The sequence below is a fragment of the Pleurodeles waltl genome, chromosome 10 (genome assembly GCF_031143425.1).
Source record: "Pleurodeles waltl isolate 20211129_DDA chromosome 10, aPleWal1.hap1.20221129, whole genome shotgun sequence".
Lineage (NCBI taxonomy): Eukaryota > Metazoa > Chordata > Amphibia > Caudata > Salamandridae > Pleurodeles > Pleurodeles waltl.
The window spans coordinates 75797950-75821488 of NC_090449.1; the positions used below are offsets into that span (position 1 = coordinate 75797950).

Consider the following 23539-nt stretch of genomic DNA (forward strand, 5'->3'; position numbering starts at 1 on the left):
GTGCAGAACCTTCACCAGAGGAGCTGGCAGCCGACACTGCTGAGCTTTTGGGTGGAGGGGGGCCTGCCAGGGAGGAGCTGAGTGTGGCACAGCAATCCTGTCCCACATTAGAGGGTCTCCGACAGCAAGCTGTCAAACAGCAAAATGGGGATGTCAGTGACTCACATAGAGTTTACTGGGAGGACAACCTCTTGTACACAGAGGCAATGGACCCAAACCTGGAGCAGCCAGGAGATTGGTCATTCCCCTGCAGTACAGAGAGTTCCTCCTAACTCTGGCACATGACATTCCTTTGGCTGGACATTTGGGTCAGATTAAAACATGGGAAAGGCTTGCCCCCCTGTTTCACTGACCTAGGATGTTAGAGGACACAAAAGACTTTTGTAAGTCCTGCGTGACCTGCCAAGCCAGTGGCAAGACTGGTGGCACTCCAAAAGCTCCCCTTATTCCACTGCCTGTGGTTGGGGTTCCCTTTGAAAGGGTAGGGGTTGACATAGTTGGCCCGCTTGACCCTCCTACTGCTTCAGGCAATAGGTTTATCTTGGTGGTAGTGGACCATGCCACAAGATATCCTGAAGCTATTCGTCTAAGGACCACTGCAGCTCCTGCAGTGGCAAAAGCCCTCCTGGGAATCTTTTCCAGGGTGGGTTTCCCAAAAGAGGTGGTATCAGACAGGGGTAGCAACTTTATGTCTGCATACTTGAAGGCCATGTGGAAGGAATGTGGTGTAACATACAAATTCACCACACCTTATCATCCACAAACAAATGGACTGGTAGAGAGGTTTAATAAAACTCTGAAAGGAATGATAATGTGACTCCCTGAAAAACTCAGGAGGAGATGCAATGTCCTGTTACCTGGCCTCCTTTTTGCTTACAGGGAGGTACCCCAAAAAGGAGTGGGCTTCAGCCCCTTTGAACTCCTATTTGGGCACCCTGTAAGAGGTCCTCTAACACTTGTAAAGGAGGGTTGGGAACAACCTTTAAAAGCCCCTAAGCAAGGCATAGTGGACTATGTACTCGGCCTAAGATCCAGAATGGCTGAGTACATGAAAAAGGCCAGTAAAAACCTTCAGGCCAGCCAAGAGCTCCAAAAGCAATGGCATGACCAGAAGGCTGTTCTGATTCAGTACCAACCAGGACAGAAGGTGTGGGTATTGGAGCCTGTGGCCCCAAGAGCACTCCAAGATGAATGGACTGGACCCCATCTCATTGTTGAAAAGAAGGGCGAGGTTACCTACTTGGTTGACCTGGGCACTGCCAGGAGTCCCCTTAGGGTGCTCCATGTCAATCGCCTTAAACCCTACTATGACAGGGCTGATCTCACCCTGCTCATGGCTACAGATGAAGGACAGGAAGAAGAGAGTGACCCTCTCCCTGATCTCTTCTCTTCCACATAACAGGATGCTCTAGTGGAAGGTGTGGTTTTGGCAGACTGTCTTACTGCTGAGCAAAAAGACAACTGCATAAACCTCCTAGGTCAGTTTTCTGAACTCTTTTCTACTGTGCCAGGCACCACTTCTTGGTGTGAGCACACTATATATACTGGAGACAGCATGCCTGTCAAAAGTAAGATCTATAGGCAGCCTGACCATGTCAGGGACTGCATAAAACAAGAAGTTCAGAAAATGCTTGAACTAGGAGTGATTGAACATTCTGAAAGCCTTATGGGCCTCTCCTGTGGTGCTTGTACCAAAGCCTCACTCCAAAGATGGAAATAGGGAAATTAGGTTTTGAGTAGATTACAGAGGTCTCAATCAGGTAACTAAAACTGCTGCTCACCCTATACCCAGGGCAGATGAGCTCATCGATACACCGGCATCTGCCAAGTATCTAAGCACCTTTGATTTAACTGCAGTGTATTGGCAGATCAAGTTATCAGAGGATGCTAAAACAAAAATTGCATTTTCGACTATTGGAGGGCACTACCAATTCACAGTAATGCCCTTTGGTTTGAAAAATGCACCTGCCACTTTTCAGAGATTGGTGAATACAGTCCTGCAAGGGTTGGAGGCTTTTAGTGCAGCATATCTGGACCATATAGCTGTCTTTAGCTCCACCAGGGATGATCACCTGGTCCACCTGTGGAAAGTTTTGGAGGCCCTGCAGAAGGCAGACCTCACTATCAAGGCTTCAAAGTGCCAGATAGGGCAGGGGAAAGTGGTTTATCTGGGACACCTGGTAGGTGGAGAACAGATTGCACCACTTCAGGGGAAAATCCAAACAATCATGGATTGGGTTCCCCCTACAACTCAGACCCAGGTGAGAGCCTTCTTAGGCCTCACTGGGTATTACAGGAGGTTCATTAAGAGCTATGGCTCTATTGCAGCCCCACTTAATGATCTCACTTCCAAGAAAATGCCTAAAAAGTTATTGTGGACAGCTAGCTGTCAGAAAGCTTTTGAGGAGCTGAAACAGGCCATGTGCACTGCACCTGTCCTAAAAAGCCCAGGTTACTCCAACAAATTCATTGTTCAAACTGATGCATCTGAATTAAGGGTAGGGGCAGTCTTATCACAACTCAATTCTGAGGGCCAGGATCAACCTGTTGCTTTCATCAGCAGGAGGTCGACCCCTAGAGAAATGTGTTGGTCTGCCATAGAGAGGGTGGCCTTTGCTGTAGTCTGGGCACTGAAGAAGTTGAGGACATACCTGTTTGACACTCACTTCATTGTTCAGACAGACCACAAACCTTTACTTTGGCTAAAACAAATGAAAGGTGAAAACCCTAAATTGTTGAGGTGGTCCATATCTCTACAGGGAATGGACTATACAGTGGAACATAGACCTGGGAGTACCCACTCCAATGCAGATGGACTCTCCAGATATTTCCACTTAGACAATGAAGACTCATCAGGTCATGGCTAGTCTTATTGTCCTTCGTTTGGGGGGGGGTTGTGTAGGAAAGTACCATCTTGCCTGGCATGTTACCCCCATATTTCACTGTATATATGTTGTTTTAGTGTATGTGTCACTGGGACCCTGCCAGCCAGGGCCCCAGTGCTCATAAGTGTGCCCTATATGTGTTCCCTGTGTGATGACTAACTGTCTCACTAAGGCTCTGCTAACCAGAACCTCAGTGGTTATGCTCTCTCTGCTTTCTAAATTGTCACTAACAGGCTAGTGACCAATTTCACCAATTCACATTGGCATACTGGAACACCCTTATAATTCCCTAGTATATGGTACTGAGGTACCCAGGGTATTGGGGTTCCAGGCGATCCCTATGGGCTGCAGCATTTCTTTTGCCACCCATAGGGAGCTCTGACAATTCTTACACAGGCCTGCCACTGCAGCCTGAGTGAAATAACGTCCACGTTATTTCACAGCCATTTACCACTGCACTTAAGTAACTTATAAGTCACCTATTTGTCTAACCTCCACCTGGTGAAGGTTGGGTGCTAAGTTACTTAGTGTGTGGGCACCCTGGCACTAGCCAAGGTGCCCCCACATAGTTCAGGGCAAATTCCCCGGACTTTGTGAGTGAGTGGACACCATTTCACGCGTGCACTATGCATAGGTCACTACCTATGTATAGCGTCACAATGGTAACTCCGAACATGGCCATGTAACATGTCTAAGATCATGGAATTGCCACCTCAATGCCATTCTGGCATTGGGGAGACAATTCCATGATCCCCCGAGCCTCTAGCACAGACCCGGGTACTGCCAAACTGCCTTTCCCGGGGTTTCACTGCAGCTGCTGCCAATCCCTCAGACAGGTTTCTGCCCTCCTGGGGTCCAGCCAGGCCTGGCCCAGGAAGGCAGAACAAAGGACTTCCTCAGAGAGAGGGTGTTAAACCCTCTCCCTTTGGAAAAAGGTGTCAGGGCTGAGGAGGAGTAGCCTCCCCCAGCCTCTGGAAATGCTTTGATGGGCACAGATGGCGCCCATCTCTGCATAAGCCAGTCTACACCGGTTCAGGGATCCCCCAGCCCTGCTCTGGTGCGAAACTGGACAAAGGAAAGGGGAGTGACCACTCCCCTGACCTGCACCTCCCAGGGGAGGTGCCCAGAGCTCCTCCAGAGTGCCCCAGACCTCTGCCATCTTGGATTCAGAGGTGTGCTGGCACACTGGACTGCTCTGAGTGGCCAGGGTCAGCAGGTGATGTCAGAGACTCCTTCTGATGGGCTCTTACCTGTGTTACTAGCCTATCCTCCTTCCTAGGTAGCCAAACCTCCTTTTCTGGCTATTTAGGGTCTCTGCTTTGGGGAATTCTTCAGATACCGAATGCAAGAGCTCACCAGAGTTCCTCTGCATCTCTTTCTTCACCTTCTGCCAAAGGATTGACCGCTGACTGCTCAGGACGCCTGCAAAACCGCAACAAGCTTATCCTGCCGCCTTCTCGACTGTTTCCTTGTGGTGCATGCTCTGGGGGTAGCCTGCCTCCTTCTTGCACTAGGATCTCTGAAGAAATCTCCTGTGGGTGGACGGAATCTTCCCCCTGCAACCGCAGGCAACAAAAGACTGCATCACCGGTCCTCTCTGTCCCCTCTCAGCGCGACGAGCGTGGTCCCTGGAACTCAGCAACTCTGTCCAAGTGACTCCCCCAGTCCAGTGACTCTTCAGTCCAAGTTTGGTGGAGGTAAGTCCTTGCCTCCCCACGCTAGACTGCATTGCTGGGTACCGCATGATTTGTAGCTGCTCCGGCTCCTGTGCACTCTTCCAGGATTTCCTTTGTGCACAGCCAAGCCTGGGTCCCCGACACTCTAACCTGCAGTGCACAACCTTCTGAGTTGTCCTCCGGCGTCATGGGACTCCCTTTTGTGTCTTCGGGTGGACTCCGGTTCACTCCTCTTCCAAGTGCCTGTTCCGGTACTTCTGCGGGTGCTGCCTGCTTCTGTGAGGGCTTCCTGACTTGCTGGGCGCCCCCTCTGTCTCCTCATCCAAGTGGCGACATCCAGGTCCCTCCTGGGCCACAGCAGTATCCAAAAACCCTAACCGCGACCCTTGCAGCTAGCAAGGCTTGTTTGTGGTCTTGCTGCGTGGGAACACCTCTGCAAGCTTCTTCACGACGTGGGACATCCATCCTCCAAAGGGGAAGTTCCTAGTCCTCTTCTTTCTTGCAAAAACCAAAGCTTCTTCCATCCGGTGGCAGCTTCTTTGCACCCTCAGCTGGCATTTCCTGGGCATCTGCCCACTCTCGACATTGTCGCGACTCTTGGACTTGGTCCCCTTGTTTCACAGGTACTCAGGTCCGGAAATCCACTGTTGTTGCTTTGCTGGTCTTCCTTGCAGAAACCCCCTATCACGACTTCTGTGCTCTCTGGGAGTTATAGGTGCACTTTACACCTACTTTTCAGGGTCTTGGGGTCGGCTATTTTTCTAACCCTCACTGTTTTCTTACAGTCCCAGCGACCCTCTACAAGCTCACATAGGTTTGGGGTCCATTTGTGGTTCGCATTCCACTTTTGGAGTATATGGTTTGTGTTGCTCCTATACCTATGTGCTCCTATTGCAATCTACTGTAACTTTACATTGCTTGCATTACTTCCTTTTGCTATTACTGCATATTTTTGGTATTGTGTACATATATCTTGTGTATATTTGGCATCCTCATACTGAGGGTACTCACTGAGATACTTTTGGCATATTGTCATAAAAATAAAGTACCTTTATTTTTAGTATATCTGTGTATTGTGTTTTCTTATGATATTGTGCATATGACACCAGTGGTATAGTAGGAGCTTTGCATGTCTCCTAGTTCAGCCTAAGCTGCTCTGCTATAGCTACCTTCTATCAGCCTAAGCTGCTAGAAACACCTCTTCTACACTAATAAGGGATAACTGGACCTGGTACAGAGTGTAAGTACCCCTTGGTACCCACTACAAGCCAGGCCAGCCTCCTACAGCCTCAAGTGTCAAAGAGTTTTCCTATATTTTTTCCAGAAGGTTTAGGTGTGGGAGAAGCTCCAAGGGGGGTAGGCCACCAATAGTCACCCCAAATGTGGGTATCTTTGCCTAAAAGGAGTAACTTCATTTTATTAGTGTTCAGGCGGAGACAGTTAACATTCACCCACTCTGCAAGCACTAACAGTTCTTTTTGGAAGTTTGCACAGTCAAGTGAGGGATTATCTGTAAGTGAGAGCACAAGCAGGGGATTGTCAGCATAGGATATCAACGTCATTCCGGTGGATTTAGCGACCTGTGCTAGTGGTTGGATATACATGTTAAACAGGGTAGAGCTTAGTGAAGACCCTTGTGGAACACCATGCTGTAAAATATGTGTATCAGAACTAAAAGGAGGGGAAATAACCTGAAAGGAGCATTCTTGGAGAAAAAGGTGAACCAGGACAGTGCCGTCCAGCCTATGCCGATGCTCTGTTGGCGCTGTATTTGAATTTTGTGAGACACCGTATGAAAAGCAGCTCTCAAATCACGCAAGATCAGAACAGATGTACGGGCTTCATCTAGGGCACATCGGAGTTGCTCAGTGACCGCAAGAAGTGCAGATTTTGTGCTGCACCATGGCCTGAAAGCATTGTGGGAGATGGTTGTCGTCCAGATATTTTGCCAAAATGCTGTTTACATGCTTCGCTGTTACCTTTGCTAAGAAAGGCAGGAGCAAAATAGGGCAGAGGTTTTCTGGCTTGGAGGCACCTAGAGATGGCTTCTTCAAGGGTTGAATGACCTTACCATGTTTCCACTTAGTAGGCACCTGACCTGAGGACAGAGATACATTTATAACCTGTAAGCAGAGTGGGAGGAGGGGGTCCGTGAGCTTAAGTAACCAATCAGGTTTGATTGGGTCTGCAGGAGACCCAGATTTGTCTTGACGACGGATGGCAGTCAGCTCTGGCAAATCCAAGAGGGGAAAAGAATTGAGTGCAGGTGTGGACTTGATGTCCTCAAATGATGTTATGTCCTCTAATTTAGCTGTAGAAATGTCCGTGGGAAACTGTGTATAAATATCTTCTATCTTGTTGACAAAATGCTAACTTCTCGCAATGTATATTGGACGCAATGTATATTGGATGCAATGTATACTGGAATATATAATGAAGTCTGTGTAGAAACTCTAGTTGATTCCAGTTGCATTTTGGAGCTTGTTATTGGTGTCTGATGGTGTCTACTGAGGTGTGGTACCACAATGTTGACTTTCATATCGACTACAAGATATCGACTTGCATAATATCAAATCAGGCAGATGTGGAGTTAGAGTGGTGAATCCCACTCCATTTTGTGTGCTAGGTGAATATTGTACAGGTTGATATCATGCAGTGGATATTATTGCAGGTCGATATTTAATGTTTTATATTTTGATATACAACCATTTTTTGGTTTCAGTTCTAGATCATTTTTTTTCATGTGTGCACAAACAGGCCAATTTCTCAAAAAATAAAACATCCATTTGCAACTAAAAATCTGTTAAAACAATTTGCAAATAGTCAACTGGAATTCTTCCAGAGCTGCCAGCACAAACTCAGCTTTCTATCATAATGGCTGGTTGTTTCTTATTTTTATTTAGGCCAGGTACTTTGTGTGTTGTTGTCGCGTGTCTTCCTAGAGCCTGAAAGAAACAGAAAAAGCTGAGGGCATGTAGGAAGTTGGCTCTGTATGCACTATTTCAAAGCAAGGAATAGTATGCACAAAGTCCAAGGGTTCCCCTTAGAGGTAAGATAGTGGCAAAAAGAGATAATACCAATGCTCTATTTTGTGGTAGTGTGGTCGAGCAGTAGGCTTATCAAAGGAGTAGTGTTAAGCATTTGTTGTACATACACAGGCAATAAATGAGGAACACACACTCAAAGACAATTCCAGGCCAATATGTTTTTGTATAGAAAAATATATTTTCTGAGTTTATTTTAAGAACCAAAGGTTCAAGATTTACATGTAATACTTCAAATGAAAGGTATTGCAGGTAGGTACTTTATGAACTTTGAATTAGCAAAATAGCATATACAGTTTTCACATAAATCACATATAGCTATTTTAAAACTAGACACTGCAATTTTCAACAGTTCCTGGGGGGAGTAAGAGTTTGTTAGTTTTTGCAGGTAAGTAAACCACCTACGGGGTTCAAGTTTGGGTCCAAGGTAGCCCACCGTTGGGGGTTCAGAGCAACCCCAAAGTTACCACACCAGAAGCTCAGGGCCAGTCAGGTGCAGAGGTCAAAGTGGTGCCCAAAACGCATAGGCTTCAATGGAGAAGGGGGGAGCCCCGGTTCCGGTCTGCCAGCAGGTAAGTACCCGCGTCTTCGGAGGGCAGACCAGGGGGGTTTTGTAGGGCACCGGGGGGGACACAAGTCAGCACAGAAAGTACACCCTCAACGGCACGGGGCGGCCGGGTGCAGTGTGTAAACATGCGTCGGGTTTGTAATAGAAAGCTATGGGAGACCAAGGGGTCTCTTCAGCGATGCAGGCAGGCAAGGGGGGCTCCTCGGGGTAGCCACCACCTGGGCAAGGGAGAGGGCCTCCTGGGGGGTCACTCCTGCACTGGAGTTCGGATCCTTCAGGTCCTGGGGGCTGCGGGTGCAGAGTCTTTACCAGGCGTCGGGATCTGAGGAGCAGGCAGTCGCGGTCAGGGGGAGCCTCGGGATTCCCTCTGCAGGCGTCGCAGTGGGGGCTCAGGGGGGGCAACTTTGGCTACTCACAGTCTCGAAGTCGCCGGGGAGTCCTTCCCTGAAATGATTGTTCTCCACAAGTCGAGCCGGGGGCGTCGGGTGCAGAGTGTCAAGTCTCACGCTTCCGGCGGGAAACGCAAGTTGTTTCAAAGTTGCTTCTTTGTTTCAAAGTTGCAGTCTTTGGTGAACAGGGCCGCTGTCCTCGGGAGTTCTTGGTCCTTCTAGAGCAGGGCAGTCCGCTGAGGATTCAGAGGTCGCTGGTCCCTGGGGAAAGCGTCGCTGGAGCAGTGTCTTTAGAAGTGGGGAGACAGGCCGGTAGAGCTGGGGCCAAAGCAGTTGGTGTCTCCGTCTTCTCTGCAGGGTTTTTCAGCTTAGCAGTCCTCTTCTTCTTAGGTTGCAGGGATCGGAGTTCCTAGGTTCTGGGGAGCCCTTAAATACTAAATTTAAGGGCGGGTTTAGGTCTGGGGGATTAGTAGCCAATGGCTACTAGCCCTGAGGGTGGGCACACCCTCTTTGTGCCTCCTCCCGAGGGGAGGGGGGCACATTCCTATCCCTATTGGGGGAATCCTCCATCTGCAAGATGGAGGATTTCTAAAAGTCAGAGTCACCTCAGCTCAGGCCACCTTAGGGGCTGTCCTGACTGGCCAGTGACTCCTCCTTGTTTTTCTCATTATCTTCTCCGGCCTTGCTGCCAAAAGTGGGGCCGTGGCCAGAGGGGGCGGCAACTCCACTAGCTGGAGTGCCCTGTGGTGCTGTAACAAAGGGGGTGAGCCTTTGAGGCTCACCGCCAGGTGTTACAGTTCCTGCAGGGGGAGCTGTGAAGCACCTCCACCCAGTACAGGCTTTGTTACTAGCCAACATAGTGACAAAGGCACTCTCCCCATGTGGCCAGCAACATGTCTGGTGTGTGGAAGGCTGCTAGAACTAGTCAGCCTACACAGATAGTTGGGTAAGGTTTCAGGGGGCACCTCTAAGGTGCCCTCTGTGGTGTATGTTACAATAAAATGTACACTGGCATCAGTGTGCATTTATTGTGCTGAGAAGTTTGATACCAAACTTCACAGTTTTCAGTGTAGCCATTATGGTGCTGTGGAGTTCCTGCATGACAGACTCCCAGACCATATACTCTTATGGCTACCCTGCACTTACAATGTCTAAGGTTTTGCTTAGACACTGTAGGGGCACAGTGCTCATGCACTGGTGCCCTCACCTATGGTATAGTGCACCCTGCCTTAGGGCTGTAAGGCCTGCTAGAGGGTTGACTCATCTATACTGCATAGGCAGTGTGAGGTTGGCATGGCACCCTGAGGGGAGTGCCATGTCGACTTACTCGTTTTGTCCTCACTAGCACACACAAGCTGGCAAGCAGTGTGTCTGTGCTGAGGAGTGAGTGGTCCCCAGGGTGGCATAAGACATACTGCATCCCTTAGAGACCTTCCCTGGCATCAGGGCCCTTGGTACCAGGGGTACCAGTTACAAGGGACATACCTGGCTGCCAGGGTATGCCAATTGTGCATCAAAAGTACAGGTTAGGGAAAGAACACTGGTGCTGGGGCCTGGTTAGCAGGCCTCAGCACACTTTCAAATCAAAACTTAGCATCAGCAAAAGGCAAAAAGTCAGGGGGTAACCATGCCAAGGAGGCATTTCCTTACTGGGCGGATGTCTACGAAGTCATAGGGCTTGGAGCAGTCACCAAGCAGATTAGGGACTTATAAGGGGAGGCATGAAGACCGAGGTTTAGCAAACTAATATGCCTTGCTGTGGAGAAGGGGATAACAGAGAGAAGGCTTGCTGTGGGAGCTCGAGAACCTAGGCAGCGAGGCACAGTAGCCCTGGGGGAGAGACCTACCACTGGAGGTGAAACAAGGAGAAACATGTTTGTTTCTCCCTTGTTACATCCTCATTCAATGTATAGCACATTCTGCATCACACATAAAAAGAGGAAATTGCCTTTTAGGATTATTTTTGTGCAGGAAGGTGGTCCTTCCTGCACGAACACAATCCTGCCTGTAATACAGGCATCCTTGCAGCATGGCACAAGGGTGCCTGCTTTGGGTCCAGCCGCCTCAAGAGCGCCAGTGCAGGTAGAAGAGAAGCTGAAGAGCACCATAACTTAGAAGAAACAGCACTGTTCAACTCTCTCCCACTGCGCAGCACAGCAACTTTGTTTGCTGGCTTGCGTTGCATAAACGTTTATTAAATATGCTCCAACACTGTCCATGCCAGACCCATACACTCATTGATTCTTGGGTCTGTGCATAATTTCCTATAAACGACCTTTATGCACATACCGGTCAGTAAGAAAGTATCTCATCCAATGATTTGATACACTCCTAGGCCCTCTGAGCCTCTCAGTTCAATGTGTGTGACAGCACAAATGTGATTTGTCCTGTTCAGATAGTTATACCCGGTCCAAATACAAAATGTAGAATATTGTACCAATGATCTCAGTCTTTTGAGGGGGACTCTTGAACCCTGAACCAACTTACTTAGTCTAGCGGGTTTTGCTTGATTATTGAGGTGAATTTTGTAGTTCTAATATTTCATCTTTTAGCCACGTCGCAGTACTCTGAGGCAATGTAAGCATGCAGAACTGCTTAAACAAAGCAATGTTGAGAGAGTCCTAGGGTGGTATCAAAGGGTGCAATCTGGGCAGTGATTCTGTTTCGCTAGTGGTCTGGAATTCCTCCTTTTGTCACTTGCTCCGCAAGGATGCCCACCGTTCCTCCATCCACCCATATTGTCCAGCAATTGTTCAATCAATCAACTCGGATTTGTAGAGCACGGCCAATCACCCATGAGCCTATCCAGGCACTATCCTGGTAGAGCTATCCTGGTAGTGTTTCAGATTGTGCTGCCAGAAGCCTCACCCAGAAGGCACCTTTTCAGATGCTTGCCCTCCAGCATACCTGTCACTATTTACAAGCGCCCAGTCCAATGTGTTCACATAATTAAGGGCGTGGCCTAAAACATCCTGTATCCCATTATCCTGTGTCCTAATACAATCCTGTGCTTGACACTGCGTGCCACCTGACCAGCATTTGGATGTAGACAGATTGTTATTTTTCTGTCAGTTAATTCACGTAATTCACACAGCAACGAACACACAGCTAAAACCAGTCAGACCTATTGCCTTTACCAGTGCTTGTTAGGACTGATTTTTATTCAATGTCCGATAAATGAGTAACAGCTCCTACTTGTGCCTTCATATTAATGTCCTCTACAATCTCTGTCTCTCTGTCAGTCACTTACACACTCCATTTCTGAACTACTTCCTCTCCATTGTTATAATTTCACTCTCTCCTTCAGCATGTGTTCCCTTTTGTCTCTTTTATGTCACCATACCCTTTCACTCCCACACACATATTTCGACAGCTCTTTCATACTGTCCCATAGAATCCTAATTATGATTGGCACATTTGTATCCATCTCTCATTACTCTCTGCAGAGAGGCCAAACACTGAGGTGCTCATTCCGACTTCGGCGGTCTTCTGGTGAAACTGCCGAAGTGGCGGACGCCAGAGGACCGCCAGTGCTGGTGGTCCTCCGACCGCCATATTCCGAGTGCTGAAGGACTTCTGCCTCAATTTGGGCAAAATCCTCCAGTAGTCATGCTGGCAGTCGGCCGTGCAGAGGCGGTCCCACCGCCGGCCCCACCCCTCCAAAAAGGACTCCACCAACCGTATTACGACCTGTGCGGCCTGGCGGTGTACTGATGGTGGTGCGGGGCCGGCGGGGGGGACTGCCTCAGGGAGGACCACCTCGTCAGACGAGGTAAGTGTCCTCCACAAGGGGAGGGAGTTGGGGTGTCTGAATGGGTGTGTGTGAGTCTGTGTATGCGTGTAATGAATGGGGGGTGGGAGGGGAGTGTTTGTGTGTGCATGTGTGTGTCTGTGTGTAATTGTGGTGATGCGTGTGTGCGCATGAGTGGAAGGGTGTTGTGAGTGTGTGTCAGGGTGTGTGTGTGTGTATTTGGGGGGCGAGGTTCAGTAAGGGGATCGGGGTGGGGGGTCTCTACAGGGGGTGGGGGGTTGGGGGATCTTTCCTGGGGGGGTCTCTACTAGGGTGGTAGTGGGGGGCTCACTACTGGGAGTGGGGGGGGAGTCATCTACTGGCAACAGGAATGCAAATTCCTGTTGCCGGTAGCCTTTCTGCTAGGGATTTCGCAGCGGTGCTACTGCCACGGAATCTCTTGTGGAAAGGGGACTCAGAATACCGCCAACGGTATTGGGTGGCCCGCAGGGTCGGAGATGCTCATCTCCGGCCCGGCGGGTCCAACCGCCCTGGCAGTAACCATAGGGAAATGGTGATTTGGCACAGGCCAAACCGCCAAACTTTTTATTTGGCGGTCTGCACCTCCACCCTGGCGGCGGTCAAAAGACTGCTGCCGGCGTGGCGGCTCAGTTACTGCCGAAGTCAGAATGAGCACCTGAATGTGCGCAGGGCTGGCTTCTGGGCGGTGCGAGCGGTGCGGCCACACCAGGCGCTGACCTCAGGGGGGGCGCTGTGTTTAGCAATAACTTCCGAAACCTGCGATTTAAAAACACCTGCTGAAAAGTTCCTTGCGCGTCCAGCCTTCAGGAAACAATTAAAATGTCAAGATACCACTTGTGATTAATGTTCCTGCTAGGGAGAGAGATAGGAGTTTTGCCTAGCCGCAGCTTTGACTCAACATAAAGTAGCATAGAGGGTTAATATGCCTGCTGCAAAACACAGGACTATGGGGCATATTTCAAGAGAAAAAAATCTGCCACACAGCGATTGGTGAAATTTGGACAGAACTCTGTGTTCCAGGAGTAATGAGAAGTTGCTAAAATTCTGCCAATTTCGCAGGTGGAACAGAATATTTTACTGATCCTACTTCCTATCTTCTCAACTGAAAGGGCCCATGTCCTGAAAGAGTACATGGTAAAATTGTACTAAAACAGACAAGCAGTCAGAGACACACATACAGACACAGTATCAGACAGGCAGGCACACACTCATATATACAAGGACACATAACTGAAGACTTCTTTAAGTTTACCTTGCAATGTCTAGCTGCACCAGTGCTTAATTTGTGCTTGTTGTTTCAGTTGCGGAGCACCGGCACTTATTTCTGAGGGCCGGCGCCTATTTTTCTGCCTCATGCATTTACTGCCATCAAAAAACACATATGGGAAAGAATGAGGAAGAGAAAAACAAAAAAGCGTCACAACGGGAGAAAGCAGAAAGCTGCAAGAGTGGGCTGAAGGGGCACGGAGTGGCTTAGAATGGATTAAAGGGACCCGAGATGGCTCAAGGCTTACGCTGCAGCCTCAGTATTCTGTGTTCACATATTTAATTGCAGCAGCCGCTTGTTTAAGAGGAGGGCTTTGGGCACGCGCACGTTGTTATTTACAAACTAAACACTGAGCTGCTCATGTTCTTGTCTCACTTCTGTTTAGCTAGCCTTCGCTTAGCTCCCGGTTATTGACACCAGGCAGTTCCTTTGCGCTGCCAAAATAATTGGCATTGCCGGGCTTCTCATGCAACCAATCACTATGCAACTTCAAGCTTTTTTACTCCAAAAGTTAAGGAAGGTCTCTGTTACTTTTAGGATATCAATGGACAAGATGACTGAATATAGTTCTTTACCATAACTTTGGAATGATGTTTCCTTGCCAATGTATTTTGATTTAATCCAGTGTTGTGAATCATGTTGGCTTTGCCCTGTATCACTATTGCACTTAATGTCCATGCGCTAGGTACCTTTAGTTACATATCTCCTCATGGTGTCTGCCTCATTTAGTAAAGCATGTCAAGCAATCTTTTCTGACTCCCAGTGCTTCATGCCCTTCACAATGCACTCAGGACATGCTGAAACTACAATGCTCATCTCACTTCTCGACTTGCACATTTGTTCCGTGGCTCCAAGTTGATGACTGAATGACCAAGAACCATCCGAAACTGAATGAATCAAAATCATACTTATGACACATGGCAACTGGCTCTCTCTGCAAACAAAACCCTCCCCTACTCTTGGCTAGTACGGCTACACTCCTTACCAAGCAAGAGAGCTCTGTGAGGAAACTCACACTCATGTTGGGACCTAAAGCCAACTTTGAGGTCAAGTTTCCTTCCCACATGCTCAGACGCCTAAGGTGCATGTTTCCTTTCCTTGGATTGCTGCAATGAGTTCAATCCGCCACGTCCTCCTAATACTCTCTTACCAGAAGCACAGCATTGGGCTCTTCTTTGACCTACAGTTGTACTCACTCGTCAAACTCCAATGGGTTCAGAACAAAGCTACACCCCTCATTTTTTATCTGCACCCATTGAACAGCATCCCTCCACCACTGCAAGCCCTGCACCAGCTTCTGGTCATGGTCAACCTCAATCAAGGTCTTCACAATGAATACTGAAGACTCCAGGGAATGAGATAAAACAACGTGCAAGAGGAGTTGTGAAGCTACCAGCTCTGAGCAAGTCTACACTCAAATACCCTCCTCGTAACTGAGATTACTCGATGCTACAGCTCTATCGCGAGCTCCCTCCTTCCCAGTCCAGACTGTAAAAGTGTGGATGCAGCCACACAATCCGGGAGCATCTTTCCTTCATAGAGCTCTCAACAGTAGGCTGTTACCCCCTGACTGCACTGAAGCACTCAGGATCCGACCTGTTTACCACATTCTGGGACCAACCCTCCATACAAAGCGTTGCTACATCACGGCTGCTTCCCTCGCATGGCTGTTGAGCCATGTGGTCTCCACACTACATCCACCGGCATTCAGTCTTCAATGTGCCTCAGGAAGACCTCGCCATGACAGCCATGAAATGTACGGAACTGTTACAATCTAATAAGCATCTCCCTGGCATATGCCGACCTTGCTTCAGCAGCACGCCTGCCATGGCACGACTGGAACAAATCTCTCAAAATCACACGCCACACCAAACTCCTTCACACTAGTACCTCCTCCCCGTGCACCATAGCAACCACACATGTAAGTGTGCGCATGCAAGTGCTCCTGGAAACCACGATTGCACCACTGGCACTTTCATGCCAGATTAAATCACTTATCATTGCCCAAAATGTTTGGGGGGGAGGTCAAAGTAAGTGTGCGTGAGAGAATTAAGATGACCATATATGAGGGGTACACCAAATGCAAATGGCCTATTCGAACAAGCGCTCACAATGTTATTACATGCTCCAACATAGGCAAAGGAAACTAAGTAGGTGAATTTTGAGATGCACCCCAAGGTAAGGTGATTCTCCTTAAATTTGAAACCTAGGAGGAAGTATTTTCTTGTTGTATGACCCCAAGTACTCTAACAATTGCGTGTTCTGATGGACCAATAAAAACAGTATATTATTAGTGGATAGTTGGCAATAAATCCAAGATGGGGCCATTCGTGAGAACAGAGTCTGCAGTCTATAGGCCATGTCCTTTGCTGTAGAGTATTTCACACCACCTTTTAGATCAAAGGGCAGCGCAATGTGTGGTGGCACAGGAGAGGGGAGCAAAGATCTAAAGTTAGACTTGCAAGTTCTTTTTTAAACCATGCAAAGTCCACATAATACAAAGTTTGCGACTTTTTTTTATATGTTGAGCATTTCTTTGTGCAGCAGGAAAGTACTCCATCCCTTGTGAGATCCCATCATGGTCAGCAGGGTAGCACAAAAGGATGGGGCCTGTGCAGAATGTGATGAGGGATCCCGAGTCTGCCTTATCCTACAGATATTCTTGGTCATTGGGCTGAATGCAGTACCCCTTGATACCTGGGGCGCAAACTGCACCATAGGGGCTGCAGGGGCCTGTGTTACGCCTTTGATCACAGCAAGTCCTGGGTCAGCCCTGCTCCTGCCTTGCACTATTATCTTTCAGAGCACGAATCCATACTGTTTAATGTACAATGTCCTGTGCAGCACCACCAGACACCTCGGTATGCCGTGCTTTGTACCCCACCTCCCTAGGCCCACGCCTGATGCATGCAGGGCGTGGTTGCTGCCACCAGTAATGCTACGGAATGCACTGCCACAGAATGCACACCTTACGAACATCCTCTTGCATGTTGTTTCCCTGGCATGGAAGCCCTCTTATACCATTGTGACCAAGAGTGAGACTGTCCGCAAAAGCGTGAAGGTCACACTGAACGAGTGAGACTTCAGTTACTTGAAAACATGCAGTTCGTGGAGGTAAATCACATAATTGTGCACTTAATTAGTATTAATTTTAATTCAGTTTGTTTCAGATCATAGAATCTGCTACTGACGGCTTCTCCCTGGACTCGCTGTTGTATTTGCTACAGCCGCCATCTCAGCACCTTACTTTAGCTGCTGTACATTAAACCCCGACCACAGTTCGGCAAGCAGCCAGGGGCCAACGTCAGGTGGTGGTGGAGAGGGGGGGGTGCCCCCCCCATCTCTGCACTTTACTTTAGCTGCTGTTCATTAAACCCCCGCCCACAGCTCCTGGCAAGCAACCAGGGGCCTATCTTCAGGTAGTGGTGGTGGTGGGGGGTGCTTGGGGTGTTACCCCTCCCCCCAATAAATGTATTTTCAGGTAAATAATTTGGAACGGGGGCTTTCAGTTGGGTATTGTGAGGTGCCTGTCGGATTTCACCAGGAGTTGTTCCATACACACTGACAAAAACCCACACACAGACTCTCCTCTGTCTCTATTTTGAAAGTCTGCAAAAATGTTGATTATTTTGCCAAATATTTTGTTGTCTTCTCTCACTTAGTACAATGCCCATTCGCCTCTCTCGTCCTTTCCACCGCCCCATGAGAACCTCTCGTGCTCCCTACTTGTCCTATAATGTATTTGAAAATCTGCACCCCACTCCTGCGCCCCACCACCAGGTACCTTAACAAAGGCCCCCGCTCCAGGGGACCCCCTCAGCACAATACAGTGTACACAGGCGACAGGCCCCTGACTGGGGGACAGGGTGGAGAGGGCCTCAAGGTACTTTGTAGTGAGGGGGGCCCCCTCACGTCTTGTGACGCCACTGCCCCACCCCCCAAGTTTACTGACCAAGCTACGCCCCTGAAAGCAGTGGGGAATTACTGGCTTCCCTCAGGGGGTCCGCAGCACGCAAGTATACAATGTCCTCCTCGGTGGTCTTTCTTGGTCATTCTGTAAACTCGAAAGGGGACCTGCAGATGCTGATGTGAGTTTAATAAATCCGAAAGAATACATTATAATTATGTGGATTAATAACTTGGCCTTGTGAACACCTTTCTAATGCCCTAATTAATAAAGATTAAGCTATTTTAAATTGGAAAGGGCCAGCGTCCTTTGCTTATAGCGCCTCTGCCCTGCCCCAGAGCGCTGATAAACGCACCGCATCTCTTGGAATCACGTGACCCGGTGGGAAGCATCTCCAAAGCCTTAGCAGAGCCAGATAAGGGATTCCCCTTGAGATGGAGGGCTCCGAACCCCCAAGGGCAAGGCAAAGCTTCAATTAACTTTCAGGGAGTGGTAGTCATAAAACATCATTAGAATAATGACGTCGTTTCACATTTCGGGAATGCTATATTCTTTAGTAGCGGCCAGAGCTGCCGGACTTGGAGCTGGGGAACAAGGTTCGAGTCTGCGTTGGCTCAACATCCTGTGATTCTGGGCAAATCACATGGGCCAGATTTAAGAACCCCCCATTAGTCATTTTTTTACGCTAAAGCGACGGTAAGGTGGCATTTACCCCTCGCCATATTTAGAAATGCGCCAGTTTGTACCCCCTTGTGCCACATTATGCCTATACCAGGCATAATATATGCAAGGGGGGTGTTCCCCTGTTAAAAGGCCTGAAAAATGGCGTAGTGAAATTTAAATAAGTTTATGCAACTTTATTCGTGCCTGTAACCTGTAATTCCATTTGCAACTCTCGTGCAACGTTTTACACGTGTGTTATGTGATTCTTTTATATATAGAATGTTCTTACGCTGTCGGGTAATATAACTTTTAGTAAATAAACACACCTTTGAGTGTAAACAGGAGGTAAAACCAGTCGATGGTGTTGAAAAGAGTCCATACCCAGGCAGAGGTGTGGGAGGGAGGGGTACAGGGCATCGTGGAAGGGCACGATGCATGAGAGATGGAAACAAAAGAGAAAACTTTTGGTGACCCGTTAATACTTTTTTGGGGGGCTTCTTAGCATCACATGCAGGACACTCTGGTTAAATGTTTGCAGCCATGATTAGGCTTCTGAGAGAAAGTAAGAATTATATATGTGGGATTACAATACAGTATAACACAACGAATGAATATATGATCACACTTTCTTTACTAGCCGGGTGAAGTGGGGACCGCCTTATCCAAGACTCGTTTGAACCCCGGGTCAGTGACTTCATACCCCTAGATACACCTTGAAGCAATTCAGAAGGGAAGCTGGAATTTCCCAATGCAGGGGTCACCTCCTATTAAACAAAGACACTTCATATGAGAATGTGTCCCCATCCGAGGTTCGTTGTTTTTCGCCCAGCGCGATTACATGCGGTTTTCACACTTTCTTAGACACTCACTAGCCTCAGAATAGCTCCCTGCTGTCATTTCCCAGAAACTGAGGTCCATGGGATTGATTCGGACTCGGCGAATGCCCCTGGGTAGGGGGTGTGGTTCGAATGACAGAGTATAAAGGGCTTAAACCGGGGATGGCACCTCATACTTGGCCACTCCTGCGGCACGAAGCATCGCGCCCTCTGCCTGGCACGCGGCACCCGAGCCCCTGCTGTCTCAGAAACTGCTTGCACCATGCACGCCCTGGCACTGATGGGGCTGCTGGCACTCTGTGCCACCGGGTGGGCACTCCCTGCACTGGTAAGTCTTGCTTCAGCGGGAAGAGCGCTTCAGATTTTGTTTCTACCACTTCGTGTGTCGGTTGTGTGTGTGTGTGTGGGGGGGGGGGGCGAGGGGGAAACGTAATACTTATAATTGGAGAGAACCGGCACTTCTCAGAAACAAGCAGTTACCGTGGTGCAGAATACCTACGCTTCTATTTTTCCATGTCGTGCACTGGTAATAACTACTCTTTTCAGATTGCACTCTCTGCGGGGAGTCCAAGTGCCCCTCTAGATCCAGAACTGGGTGGACTCCATCAGAGCCAAACATCTTTCACTAGAGCGTTAGGGGGAGCGATACAGGCCTCTAGTGGCCGACTGCACATCACATCTGACGGGACAATATTCCTTCTTTGTCTCAGGGTCTCCTAGGCACCCTAGCCTTACCTCTTTGCATTTTGGCAGGGGCGTGCCTACTTAATGGATCTAGAATTTCCACAAACATTTGTCCTAGTAGATAAACTTACAGACAGGTGTATTAATTTGTTACCAGAAACTTTATATAGACACCAAACTTTATTTTTACGCACATTCTCATGGATGTCACTGTAACAACTCACACCTACGCAGAAAGACGTACTGTGTGCATGTGTAGAAGGTTTTGGGAGACAACAGGCGCAATGACGTAATGCGCTCGCGTCGGCGGGACGTTACAGGGTGCGCAAGTTTAGGTTAGTCTGACGCTGCCTGGTAGAGGCGAGACTGCTTGTGAACTACGTTGTCCCTACCCGCGCGCCACAACGCTTTCACTAAAACCTTTGCTCTTGAGGCGCGCGTGTGGCGTGGTATATTATTGTTCTTAAAAACCCACCAATGGATGCTGGTGTTAAAAGAAGCATACAGTACACACTGCATCATTGTGACTTTACTTCAACAGCCATTATTTTGCAAATCTGAGCAGTCAAGCAGTTGTAGACCTCTGTTTTAAGTCTAGGTGGGAGTTACATTTTGTGCGTGACTGCTAGTGACATTTTGCACATGTATTTCTGGATTATATAGGTTGCACTTGTGCTGGTGCAATTTGGCATTCCTGTTTCACTAGGGATGTCACCCGATCAGTATTTTACCAGCATGACTAGTATTTTCCTTCCAAGACAGGTAAAGCAAAATATTAAAATGTGGCATTTTCCCACTTTTAAACATTACCTTAAAACAAGTCAAAAAGGTTTTTACTCAGTAAGATTATTCCTAACTGATCTTGAAAGCAACCAGAGACAGAATAACTGTGTTCAAAAGAATGCAAAGGATTTTGCCCACCTAGCCCCTTGAGAACCGCACACATACATACAGAAAGCTACTGTAAATATTGGGGCAAATATGTACCATGGAAATTTGACCACAAATTTGCACACAACCTGTGCAATCTACGTAATCCCTGCACTACATGGCAAGAGGAGTGCATGCCATGTTTAAGGAAGGGATATTTTGAATACACCTAACACGCCTGCCTATTGATGGGGATTATATAGGATTGCATTGATTTAATCCCTCCTGCTTAGGTTTCATATTGAATAATTGCCCTCCAGTGCTGCATTTAGCATAAGACTGTATTAAGCGTTTAGTTTCTTAAAATAAACTGTGGTTCCAAGTGGTGATTTTTTTTTTTTTTCCCCCAGAATCCTCTTTTGGAGAGAAATCAAAGACTGAAGAGAGACCTGGAAGGTGAGCATAGTATGCTTGGGATACAGTTTGTAATAGATTTCTGCATATGTTTTGCACTTTGTGGAACAGATACTCATTGGGGTAGAATATTTAATCTCCTGTGTTTTAATCAGATGTCCGCGACTGTAAAAAAAATTGGTACATTTGCCAGCTATCTTGAATTTCTATCTCTCATTATTTTTTCACAAGGCTCATGATTTTTCCACAGCCTGGGAGTTTTTCATGTCATGAGACGTTTTGACCAGTGCCTTCTTATGATGCTTATAAATAAAGAGACTTGATTTTTAGAAACACAGGTTTCTTTACTATTTTGTGAAGAAGGGATACCTTGCATGGAGTGCAAGGAGGGATGACAGCAAATTGAAAATACTCTTTGTATTTTTGTGATACATACGGATGTTCCATACTTTTAAGAGTCATAGATAATGATGTATGTTTCCCCAAAATGGGTTGCTGGTCCTGGGGCGGGAGGGGAGAAGAGGCAGAAACCTCCATTGGTCGATGTGCTTGGTCAGTGCTCCTCCGAGCATCACTCCGACCAGTATACTCCACACATCTTGAAGGAGAATGACTAGATGGGAAAACTCATGTATGGCCTGTGTTAAGCAAAGGAGAGATGCCATGCCAAAATGCAAAATTATCATTTCCATATTAGATATGGCACTTCTGCTGTACAAAATTGACTCTTCTCTATCTGTGCATTGAGATGAAATAAGTTTTGTGGTTACGTAACGTTATCTAAAGGTTTGAGCTCTCTCCAACGTAGTAGTCCATATTCTGGGAGCTACACCCCAGCACTGTTCATCTGGTAGCACTGTAGCATCTTTACAGTAATAAGTTATTGACGCATTTGTAGTGTAGAATGATTCCCACGGGGTCCAGCATCTACCAGCAGAAATAACTGTGACAAGTGATCTGCATCTTACATGGGAAATATCTGTTCCCAGTCCAGTTGCTATCGACTCGTCTTCTATTTATTTTAAGCACTGCAGTTTGCTAATTTTACTGTCTTTACTTTTTTCTTCCTGCAAACGGCAGTATAGCTGAGTGACAATTAGATGCATCTAATCTGTAGCCAATTACATGTTACCTGGTTACAGCATCCCAGTGCGTTGGGAAGCAGGGTTCCCATGTGGTCAGCACCTAGCAAGGGTGAGGTTGGCTAAGGTTGCAGCATTGTGCTCCATGTGGCCTTTCAGTCACTATTAGATTACCCTATGTGCTATGGTTTGACCTCCAGCTGTACTGTAGAACTTCTCACATGTCATGACCCCCAAAGTGCAGTGCGGTAAGGTCTGTAGTGAAAAGGAGAGTCTTTCTCACTAATGTGTCAGACTAGACGACATAAATTTTTTATTTCACAATGTGTGCTTACATTTTAATTAGGTATGCAAAACTCCCCATTTTGTTTCATAGTTCTGTCGCCTCCAATTAAGGGGTCTCGGTTAATTACACAATTACTCTACCCACCCAAACCCTGTTAAGCAAATACTTTGATCTTTAAATTAGCACTGGCAAATCCAGATGGTCTGCCTTCCCAGACTGCCTTCAGTTGTCTATGGCCGCTACACCCTCAGATGCCCGTGTGTAGCTTGACATGCTCAGGCTCAAGTGCCCAGGTAAACCATCCCAGGACCAGATATTGTGATCATGTGCCAGATATAGCAGACTATACACAGCCACAGTTTCTCGTGTTCATGTATGGTTTCACATGTCCATGCACAGTCACGACCACGGCTGTCCTGGTACAACTTTACATGCTCAGGTATTGAAGTTGCGGACCCGTGTAACCATCATGTGCCAGATACATACACACATGCCCAGGTACTGCTATTTTATTCCTGAGACAGCCTTACATAACCAGGTACAGGTTCCCATAGCTAGATATGGCACTTCTTGCGTAAATACATTCTCCTTTTGATAGATACTGCCTCACTTGCTAAGGGACCGTCACTGACACACACACACACACGCACACACAGAAAAAGCCTTGCTATGCTAAGAAACAGCCATTGTTTGCTACCTGCAGCCCCATATGCCCACCATCTTATTTATACCAGCCTCAGTTTACAGCGGTCCATGTTATACCACCTCATCAGGTCATGTAAAATGTCCACATAATCATGCTAGCTGTAGTCCCATATGAGCAGGTCCTTCCATCATACCTCTGATACATCCTCATTGCACCAGCACCACCGGTATATGCCAGACTCAGCTTTATAAGCTCAGGTATAGGTCCTAGTCCACTCTTACTTGAAGGGCATCCTGACTGGAGAGGGATTTGGTCTGTCTACCAATCAGGAACAGAGTAGGTAGGGGTGAAGTCCCCACACTCCTAGAGCCTTCCACTCCAAAAGAGTGAGAGGAGAGAAGGGATGCAGGGGCGGGCTCTCAATGCTGACGCATCTCTGCTTGCACTCAGGCTCTTATACTCTGAGCAAGAAGCAGTGTGGAAGAAGGGATCTTTATGAGGAGGGCAGGAGAGTGGGTGTGCTCTGAGGGTAGCCTCATTGCAAGGACCC

The 23539-nt window shown here is 47.8% G+C and overlaps 1 protein-coding gene across 1 annotated transcript in view; it reads left to right on the forward strand.

The window, feature by feature from the left end:
• The first annotated feature begins 19164 nt into the window (after positions 1-19164).
• LOC138261111 (zinc metalloproteinase nas-14-like) overlaps positions 19165-23539 on the forward strand; it is a 44590-nt gene continuing 40215 nt past the window's right edge. The window contains exons 1-2 of the mRNA XM_069209768.1: positions 19165-19335; positions 20972-21017. Of these exons, the coding sequence (XP_069065869.1) occupies positions 19270-19335; positions 20972-21017 (112 nt within the window). The 5' untranslated portion in view covers positions 19165-19269. The remainder of the gene's footprint in view (positions 19336-20971; positions 21018-23539) is intronic.